The sequence below is a fragment of the Tamandua tetradactyla genome, chromosome 14, assembly GCF_023851605.1.
Source record: "Tamandua tetradactyla isolate mTamTet1 chromosome 14, mTamTet1.pri, whole genome shotgun sequence".
Classification (NCBI taxonomy): Eukaryota; Metazoa; Chordata; class Mammalia; order Pilosa; family Myrmecophagidae; genus Tamandua; species Tamandua tetradactyla.
Genome location: NC_135340.1, coordinates 64845591 through 64856135, shown reverse-complemented (window position 1 = coordinate 64856135; position 10545 = coordinate 64845591). Strand labels below are relative to the sequence as shown.

At 41.0% G+C, this 10545-nt stretch overlaps 1 protein-coding gene across 6 annotated transcripts in view; it reads left to right on the top strand.

Moving 5' to 3' along the window:
- The first annotated feature begins 9123 nt into the window (after window positions 1-9123).
- Window positions 9124-10545, top strand: part of GABPB1 (GA binding protein transcription factor subunit beta 1) — a 102036-nt gene continuing 100614 nt past the window's right edge. For 5 of the 6 annotated variants that reach the window (XM_077127861.1, XM_077127858.1, XM_077127860.1 and 2 more), the window contains exon 1: window positions 9395-9430. In XM_077127861.1, the coding sequence (XP_076983976.1) occupies window positions 9407-9430 (24 nt within the window). In that variant the 5' untranslated portion in view covers window positions 9395-9406. Of the gene's footprint in view, window positions 9370-9394; window positions 9431-10545 lie in introns of those variants that run through there. The other variant, XM_077127859.1, reaches the window with a different exon arrangement.

Genomic DNA, 10545 nt, shown 5'->3' with positions numbered 1-10545 from the left:
CAGATTTTTCCCATGGGCTTCTGTAACAGATACTAAGGATCTCCAAAAATATTATAATGCACAGTGTAAAATGGAGTCAACTGGATTTAAATGTTAGCTCTATATCTAGCTGTGAGTCTACAAAGTCATTTTACCAAATGAAGCTAAAATAGGCTATTTTGGAATTCAAGGAATAAATGAGATAATGGCTGCTTAACAGATACTCAATAAATGCTATATCATCTCTCTCTTCCTTTGTCCTTCAGTGTTTATTTTTCTAAATTCCCTTTCAGTGATCTTAATCATTCTTACTTTATTACTTTAATTACTACCCTTACTTGGATAACTTCTTTTATCACCAGTTCTGACCTTTTGTACTAAGCCTTAAATTCCATGTCTATTTAAACAATTCCACCTTGATATTCTGGCATCATCTTAAACTCAACATGTATAAAATAGAATTAGTCATCTTCCACCAAATCTGCTACTTCTTCTCATTGTTTCCTCATTTTATTCATGCTATCACTATTCTATCATTCAGACTCAAAATCTCAATCAACCTCTTACCTTCTTTTCCCTTTCCTCTCACATCTAATCAGACATCAATAAAATTTTATGTGGTATTTTAATAGTTTACAAAGGGGGCATATGAAAGAAAGGATGTCAAGTTTTATCATTAGCCCATCCCATGTTCCTCATAGATAAGAACAATGTAATTAAGGCAATTAGGAGACTTCAGGTCATACCCTGGCAAGTAGTTATTTTTTGCATGGGTAGGCACCGGGAATCAAACCCAGGTCTCCAGCATAGCAGGCGAGAATTCTGCCTACTAAACCACCATTGCACCACCCAACACCCAGCTGTTTTTTAAATTTGGGGCTCCTTACTCCAACTGCCATGCCCTTTCACCCTGGCATACCGCTTTAAGTTCTATAGTACCTTTTGCATCTGTCTCTGCTCCCCTTAACTGCTGCCACCCACAGAATTCAGGTCTCCCTTATATCTCACCTGGATTCTTACAATAACCTATTCCTCTAATTCTAAACCTTCCTCTCTAAATCTATCTTTACCCTATTATAATTACCAAATTTCCTTAATTCCTGTAGGAAATACATAAGGATGACAATACCTCATCAAAGAGTTAAGCTATAAAATCACACGTGATTAGGTATCTTAAAAGTCGGAATCAAATGCAGGAATCTGAAAAATAACTCATTCTAAAAGCTAATGTATTGGATTAATACATTTAAAGAAAGTTGCTCAGTCAGTAAGGTAATAATTGGTCGTGTGTATCCAGCATTGCCCAGAAGAGAATTTTTTCTAAGTTATTAGCAACTCCAGCAACATTTTTTTCAACCATGAAATGTATAAAACACATGTTAAAAAGAACACACATACAACCTACAGCTCAATGAATCACAAAGTGAACACCCACGCAATCTCTCACCCAGATCAAGAAATAGAATTTTGCTGGCATCCCAGAAGCCGCCCTTGTACTGTCCAAGCACTAGCCCCTTTTATTGTAACCACTTCCTTGCTCTTCTCTATAGCGTTAATACTTAAACATATATCCCTAAATCTAGTTTGATTTCACCTGTTTTTTCAACTTTGAATTTTCCAAAGTGGGCATACCAATATTATACATTCCTAACAGCAGTGTACAGTTTTGTTACTTCAAATCTTAGCCAAAATTTGGCAATTTCTGTTTTAGTCATGCTAGTAGAAGTGAAGTGATATTTCATTGTGGTTTTATTCTGCAGTCCCTAATGACTAAAAATGTTGAGCATTTTACATGTTTATTGGCTACTTAGATAACCTCCTTTGTGAAGTGACTGTTTAAGTGTCTTACCCACTTTTCTGTTGGGTTGTTTTTATGTTTTTATTGGCTTATGGGAGTCTTTATAAAATCTAGATAGGAGCAAAGCAGACATATTTCTACTGTAGAAATGAATGCATTTCCCTGATGATATTAGAACTGACTCTGGCCTCAAATTCACTAATGAACCCTCTGGGAGTTAAATGTAGTCAAACTTCATTTGTTTTCTTTAAAACAACATACTGTCATTATACCAGAGAATTTGTTAGGTCCTAGGAAACAATGGCAAAATCTGGGGTTAAGAACACTAGATTTGGAATGAAACCTGCACTGGAATATTCTACCTCTAGTGTTTACCAGCTTGGTGACTATAGGTAGGTTATTTAACCTATTTCAGCCTCAATTTCCTCATTGGTAAAATGGGGCTAATACCTATTTTATGGAGTTGCTGTGAGGATTAAGTGAGACTATATGTAAAAGGCTTCACACAATTGCTGGCATACAGGAAACATTTAATAAATGGTAGTCTTTACAAATTTGGTTATTTCCATGTAGACTTACTCTCAGCTTCTATAAATACCTTGTTATGAAACACAAAAAAAGGGTTTGTCATTTGGCCTAAGGATCATACTTTTGGTGGCACTGCTCTAATAAAGCACTGACAAAAATCAAACTTCCAAATCCACAGGACTTAAATCAGATCCTGGAATGGTGGGGACCAAAACTGAAGGATTGCTCTCAGTCTTGTGTGACCAGCTGACCAAGTAGTAGCCTCTTTTTAGCCTCAAGCATAAAGCTATGTCACTCCCTAGCTCAAAAATGTTCCATTGTTCACCTTATCTACAGGGTAAAATCTCAGGCATCCAAGGCCTTTCAGTCTAGTTCTAACCAACTATTTTTGTCTGTCTATTCACTATTCTCTATTCCACTATATTGTACTGTCCAATATATTACTTGGATATAGATACATGCTTCTGAGCACTTGAAATATGGCTTCTGCAACTAAGGAATTGCATACTGAAACTTAAAACCTAGTTAAAATTAAATAAAACACTGTACTTCTAATTGCCCAGATATATATTTCAGTGCTTTTAAGTATATGTACAATGTTGTACTACCAGCACCACCATCCACTATCCCAAATAGGAATCTTATACATTTAAAGCCTTAATTTCCCGTGATTAAAAGGGAAATGTTTGATTCTATATATGGTAACAGACTAACAATTAAAAAACAAACAAACAAAAACCCATGGAACTACACAACACAAACAATGAACCCTAAATTAAACCATGTACTATAAATAATGGTACAATTATAAAAACGCATTAACATCAATTGGAACAAATGCACTACACCAATGCAAGGTGTTAATAGTAGCGTGGTATATGGGAATCCTGTATTTTATGCATGATTGTTTTGTAAATCCCCAACTTCTCTAATAAAGAAACCAAAACAAAACTAATACTTAAGTTACTGGAAAACATTTAAGTGTGTTTGGAAGGAAATGGGCATATGAACCTATTTATTTTTATTATATAACATACATACAAAGCAAAGAAAGAAAAAAGCAATAGCTTTCAAAGCACTCTTTAACAAGTTAGTTACAGGACAGATCCCAGAGATTGTCATGGGCTACCATACCATCCTCTCAGATTTTTCCTTCTAGCTGCTCCAGAAATATACTTTTTATCATCACAATTGATTGGCTTTTTTCTCTTTTGTGAAAAATAGCATATATACAAAAAAAGCAATAAATTTCAAAGCATAGCACAACAATTAGTTGCAGAACAGATTTTAGAGGTTGGTATGGGTTACAATTCCATAATTTTAAGTTTTTACTTCTAGCTGCGCTAAGATACTGGAGACTAAAATAAACATCAATTTAATAATTCAGCAGCGATATTCATTTGTTAAAACCTACCTTCTCTGTATAACTCCACCATGTGAATCTATTTTTCAACTGTAAATTTTATGAAATCTTAATATGAATCAAGTATTAAGATGTTTTAAGTGCAAACTACAAACCGGATTTCAAACATTTAGTAATGAGTAAAATAATGTAACTCATTTTTAGATACGCAGTAATTTTTTAGATTGATCATGTGTGAAATGAAAATATTTTAGATACAGGGAGTTAAATAAATGATTAAAATTATTTTCACCTGTTTCTTTTTACTAGCAATTTAAAAAATTACCTTTATGGCCTGAATTATATTTCTATTGAACAGCACTGGCCTAGGCATCTGTGCCCAAAACCTTGGAATCACTCTTGATTTCTTCCTTTCTCTTACTCTTCACATTTGAGTATTAGTGTTACCAGACAAAGACCAATGATTCTTTTTCCCAAAGTGCTCAAAAACCAATTCCTGAGACATCCGGGGTTTCAAATAAAGAAAGTTTATTACTACATGCTTAGTAGGAGAGTAGGTGGCCTAACAGCCCCAATCTGTCTCCTGGAATTTAGGGGGTTCAAGGTTTTTAAGGATTTTAGCAAGGGGAGATGAGGTCATTTTGAATACCAATTGGTAAGCAGAAAAGGAGACAGTGTTTCATTATCATTTCAATAGGAGAACAGAAGTTGAAAGAGGAGACAGAACCATCACTTCAGTATTAAAGGTGTAAACCAAAAGGAAGGCAGACAAGTTACCTTTCAATAGCATAATTTAGCTATATGATTTACAAATGTCTAGGGCTGAAGCTAGGTAATGACTGACTTGATAAGCATTAGGGCATAGGGACTTTGCTCTACAAGAGAATGACCAGATAAAGGACATGACAGCTTATAGTCACAGAGGCACAAGATACGGGCTTTTACAATCATTTCAGATAGGGCAGCTTAATTATAGTTTAGGGCTTTCAGGTATTTCCCTTGGTCTACTCTAATATCCCAGAAAGCAAAAAGGTATAGCTATGATTCAGTAATCAAAATCATCCCTTAAATCCTGATTTCTTGGTTATATTAGCAAGACGGGTCAAGTCTAATCAAAAACATATCTGGACTCCATTCACCTGTTCCATCTCAACTGCTACTATCCCAGTCCACGCTATACTAGTCCTTAAGACACTTCAATGGCTTCCAGCACACTTATACTTCTAACAAGGCTGCCTTCTAAGACTTCATTTCCTACCATTCCTTGCTTTGCTTACTAGACTTCAGCCACACTGGCTTCCTTGCTATTCCTCAAACACAAATGTCTTCACTTTAGAGCCTTTGCCCTGCTATTCTTTTACCTGGTGTTCTAATTTGTCAGCTGCCAGAATGCAATTTACCAGATATGGGATGAGTTTTTAAAAGGGAAATTCATTAAGTTGCAAGTCTATAGTTCTAAGGCTGAGAAAATGTCCCAATTAAAGCAAGTTTATAGAACTGTCCAATTTAAGGCATCCAGGGAAAGACACCTTGATTGAAGAAGGCCAATGAAGTTCAGGGTTTCCCTCTCAAGTTAGAAGGCACATGGTAAACACACCCAGGTTTTCTCTCTCAAGTGGAAAGGGACATGGCAAACACAGCATCATCTGCTAGCTTCCTCTCCTGGCTTCCTGTTTCATGAAGCTCCCTGGGAATTGTTTTCCTTCATTTCCAAAGGTTGCTGGTTGGTGGACTCCCTGCTTCTCATGGCTATGTCATTCTTCTCTGCTCTCTCTGAATCTCTCTTTCTCTGAAATGTTTCCTCTTTTATAGGATTCCACAAACTAATCAAGACCCATCTGAATGGGTGAAGACACACCTCCACCTAATCCAGTTTAACAATCACTCTTGATAGAGTCACATCTCCAGGGAGATGATCTAATGACAGATTCAAACATACAGTATTGAATAGGGATTATTCTGCCTTTATGAAATGGGATTTTGATAATAACATGGCTTTTCTAGGGTACACAGATCCTTTCAAACCAGCACATCTGGCATACTAACCTTAACTTCTTTAACTCAGGTCTTGGCTCAGAATACTTTCTCAGTGGAAGCCTCTCTCATCATCAAGATTTTGTGGGCCCTCTGCTCCAAAGAAACATTTTATCCAACCACCATTTTATTTTCTTCATGGAACTTATCCTGGGATATTATCTTTCCCAGGGTCTACTGTCAACAGTAACATTGTAATATGCTTCCACTGAATGTAACAAAGGCATTATGCCAAAATAAAATGTTAACAGGTAAGGGTATAGATTCTTAGTGGAAGAAAAGGAAGTGTCTTCATATAGTTAATGGTGGCAAAGGCATTTCTATTTATTTAGGTTGGAGTGTATGATGTATGAATAAAACTGTTTAAAAATGAACAGAGAGAAACAAGTAGAAGAGAAAATGGTGAAAAAGAAGTACTTATTCAGTCAGTAGGGAAACTGAGATGTGCAGCCCCTCTAAAGGGCAGTGTGGTGGTTTCACAAGAACTAGGGGTGGGGTTGCGGTATGATCCTGCAATCGTTTCTCAGTATGTAACTGGAGGAACTGAGTGTAGGGACACGAATAGACACTTGCAGGCTGGTGTTTGTGGCGGCACGTTCCAGATTCACAATGAATGGAGATGGCCTAAGGGTACAAGAATTGAGGGAAGGAAGGGGGAACTTTGGTGTATACATACAACAGACTATGAATGGTCTCAAGAAGGAATGAAGTTGGGAGGCACAGAACGAGGTAAAGGAACCTTAAGGAGTGTATGCTGAAATAAATGTCAGAAACAAAAAGACAAATAGTATCATGCCTCACATGGGCTAACTATAATATAAAAACTCTGTGAACTGAAGACAAGAGCATGGGTTATCAGGTTGGGGCCTATTATAAAGGGTCCAAGATTATAAGCTCTTATAGCAGTCACATATATTCAGAAGTTAGAACTGTTATTTCTAAATTCTAAGACACTGAGCTGTTGTACATAACCTGGTCGTTCCCAGAAACTTCGGGTATTTATGTGACACCTGAGATTCAGAGTTAGACTAACAAAGCTATGAACTTCTGCATGATACCAAAGGGAAGGTGTTTATTTGGTACAAAATTTCTATTTTGGGTAGTGTAAGGTCAATTTAACTTGTAAGGTCAATTTAGTTGAGCATCATTAAGTACATGAAATCTTGAGTAGGGCACGAGATCTTGTTGGTTTGTCCAGGTTAGTGTGACGTTCTGATATATCCCAGAGTAATTTGGGCAGTGAATAATGGAGTATTTGCAAAGTCCCTCTGGGGGACTGGGGAGAAAGGAAAAAACATTCAACTTTCCCATTTGGAGAATTTTGATATTCCTTCAAGCAGTGGGGACAATCAAATCTATAGGCTGAGCCCTCAATCTTGGGGTTGCCCCTATAAAACTTATTCCTGCAAAGGATAAGCTAAGCCTACTTAAAATTATGCCTAAAAGCACCCCCCCCCACCTCTTTTGTTGCTCAGATGTGGCCTCTTTCAGCCAACCTGGCAGATGAACTCACTGCCCTACCCCCTTCCCCCCATAGGATATGACTCTCAGGGGTGTAAATTTCCCTGGCAACAAAGGACAGGACTCCCGGAATAAGCCGGGACCAGTCATCATGGAACTGACAAAGCTCTCTTGACCAAAAGGGAGGAGAGATGAGATAAAATAAAGTTTCAGTAGCTGAGAGATTTCAAAACTTCCTTTTTAGTTTATGATGTATTGGAGTGGCTGGAAGTACCCGAAACTGATGAGCTGTGTTAAAGCAGCTTTGATTTTTGAAGACAATTATATAACAACACAGCTTTTACAATATGGCTGTGTGATTGGGAAAATCTTGTGTCTAATGCCCCTTTTAACCAAGACAGATGAGTAAAAAGATATGGATAAAAAATAAATAAATAATAGGGGGAATATCTTGCCTCTGAATCTTTGCTTCTTGGATCTGGAAGGTTCTTTCTTAGTTCTCTTTTTAAAGCTAACTGCTTTTCCAATCCCATTTCAGCCCTCCCTCTGCTCTCACTGTTCCCAAATTCCAGTTTGAAAGGGGTTCCTCAACTATGAGATTACACAGCATTTGAGTTTACTCTCATCATTACATTACTGATCAGATGCCTAATTAGTGTCTACAGTACAAGAAACTCAATGAGGGCAAGGATTATGTATCATTCATTTGCTAAATGCTTGCTCAAATAAGCTGTGTGGAATAAAAGCATATGACAACAAAAAATCTGACAAATTTCTATCAGTTCAAAAAATGAAAATAAATTAAAATAGGCTATGTGCTTTTTATCATTTATAGCCTGTTTCTATTTCTATCTTAACAGGATACCTTAAGTTACTCAAAAACTTCAGGAATTTTTACTACATCAACATTAAAAAAAGTTAAGTGGAGAGATTAAAATTACTTATCTGAGGCCACACACAATCAGTAGGCAAGATGAATTTATGATTATTAGCTCTTCCGGATTAAACGTTTGCCGCTGTCCAAAATATTCCCAACTCCTAGATATAGGATGCCAAAAGGTGCACTGCTAGCAAGGCTGGAATAGACAGCTGGGAAAATCATAACCTGCTCCACTATTAAAAAATAGCACTGTGTTAGGTTCCTCAGCAAATCATCACATAACTAAGTTCAAAAAACTTTTACCTTGTAAATCACCATCTTCACATTAGCATTTTGTTAATTTCTTAATAAATTAAATATCTTGACATTGTAGCCACAGAAAGACCTACTTGCTGAGGCGACAGGGTTAGTAATCCAAGGAAATTCAGTGAGTAGTTTATATTAGAGTGCACGAAGTATGGGACACCATCAGAATGTTAAAAGAACAACAAAAAACCGCTACAATAACATGTACATCTCACTTTATGCGAAGTACACACGGAACATCTTTCGGTGCTCACCTTCTAACTCAGTCTGCCTAACGGAATCTAGAGCCACTTTAAGTTAAATCCTAGCCTGTTCCTTCTCCCGTGATTCCGCTAGGCGGCTAAGCTGGCAAACTTAAACTCGAGAGAGTCCAGACTCCCCTTCTTTCAACGTCCACGTCGAAAAAATTACAAGCTTAGCACACGCACATTTGTCTCCGAACTTCTAACCACGGCTGAAAGAAGCGGGAAAGTTCGGCAGCCGCTCCGGCAGTTCTGCCGCGCACATGGCCGGCCGCAGCGCCCACTCTCGCTACCGCGCAGGCGCGTGTGAGCCGGGACTTGCGGCCGCCGCGAGCGGATCATTCCGCCGCTTTCTTTGTGTTGCAGAAGCTCTAGAAATGGCATTATTTTCCTCCCTTACACTAAAAACAACATCACATCCTCTCGCCCCTATTCTCCCACCAGAATGGGGTCGAAGGGTGGGTGGGAGAAAGTTCTGCTGGCAAGAAGAGGGACCGAAAAGTCTGGGGCCTAGGGAACGAAAAGGGCCGGGTCCGGGAGGGATGCTGGGAGCTTGACTCACTCGCACACCATGTGTCCCTCCGCGCGCAGCACGGGGGACTTTTCGGTGGGGATTTTGGGCGCCGACCAGACGCGGCATTTTCGGAAAATAGCGCTCTGTGCAGCTGAAGCGCTTTGTGTGTAGTGGGGCCGCATCAGCCCGGCCGGGTACGAGGCGTCTCGGGTCTCCGCACCACCTCCTGCTGCTCCCCCGTCGCCGCTCCCGAAGCTTTTCCAGGTCAGTGCGGGTCTGTGTAGGGCCCTGTTACCACCGGATGTGGAAGTTGATCTCTTCGCTGGTAAAAAATAATTCCACTTCCCCCGGAACCCAGATCATCCCCGCGATTTCCTGTTTATTGCATTAAGGCGCCGGGTTTCCGGGGCTCCTGGCCCCGCTTATTCCGCGGGGGTCGGCGGGGTCGACGGGGACGCCCGCGCCGCCGGCGCCGCCACCGCCGCCGCGCTTTGTCCGCTGGGCACCCAGCTTCTGGGAGGGGCGGGCAGACATGGTGGCGGCCGCCGCCCCCTCCTCGGCCCCGGCGCGCCGCGGCCTCCCCGCCGCTCCGGACCTCACCGGGCAGCAGTGGCCGCCCCAGGGCCTGGATGGGGTCGCGCCAGGGCGGCGGGGGCTCAGCGGGTACCGTGAGGCGGGTGGCGGGTGGGAGAGGAAGGGAGGGAGGCAGGCGCGGCCGATCCCTTTGTTTGGGAGACATGACGGCCTCGCCGGGCTCCCCCTTCCGGGAGATGGGGCGGCAAGGGCGGCAGGTCCTGGACGTCCTGTGCCGTGGAGCCGGCGGGGCCGGAGGCATTCGGCTGCGGCGGGGGCGGCCGGCTCGGACAGAGTTAACCGGAGAGCCCAGCCCGTCCCGCGCGGGGCTGGAGCGGCGAAAGCCTCGGCCGCGGTGCTTGAGTTCCTGAGGGAACGAAGCCTGCCTTTCTGGATGCTCGGGACTTCTATCCCAGAGACTTTGCTGCCGGGACCTGCGGGTGCACGGCTTCGGAGAAGTTGAAAATTTTGCCAGGTCATTTCTGCCTGGGCACAGTTAATCACTGTATTTTATGTGTTTCGTTGAAGCTTTCCAACTGTGTTGAATCAGCCTCCCTAGCCTCTAGGGTGCATCGTGTAAACTGAAACCATAGGCCTGCTTTGTGTGTGTTTTCCCACTTTAACCTTATTTTCAGTACACATACCTTTGCTTTAAATCTGATTGGACTGTGGCGAAGTAGACATCTGTTCAAAGGAGGGGTAGAGACCACAATGCTTCTGAAGGGGGCTTGTTATGTGGAAATATTTTAAGATTTTTCTTCGGACCCAGATTTGCCGTTTCAATTCAGGCAAGTTACTTTCTGAAGTACGATTTTTTTTTCATCTGGAGAAAGGTTTGCTATAGTCAGTGAATGATTCTTGTAAAGC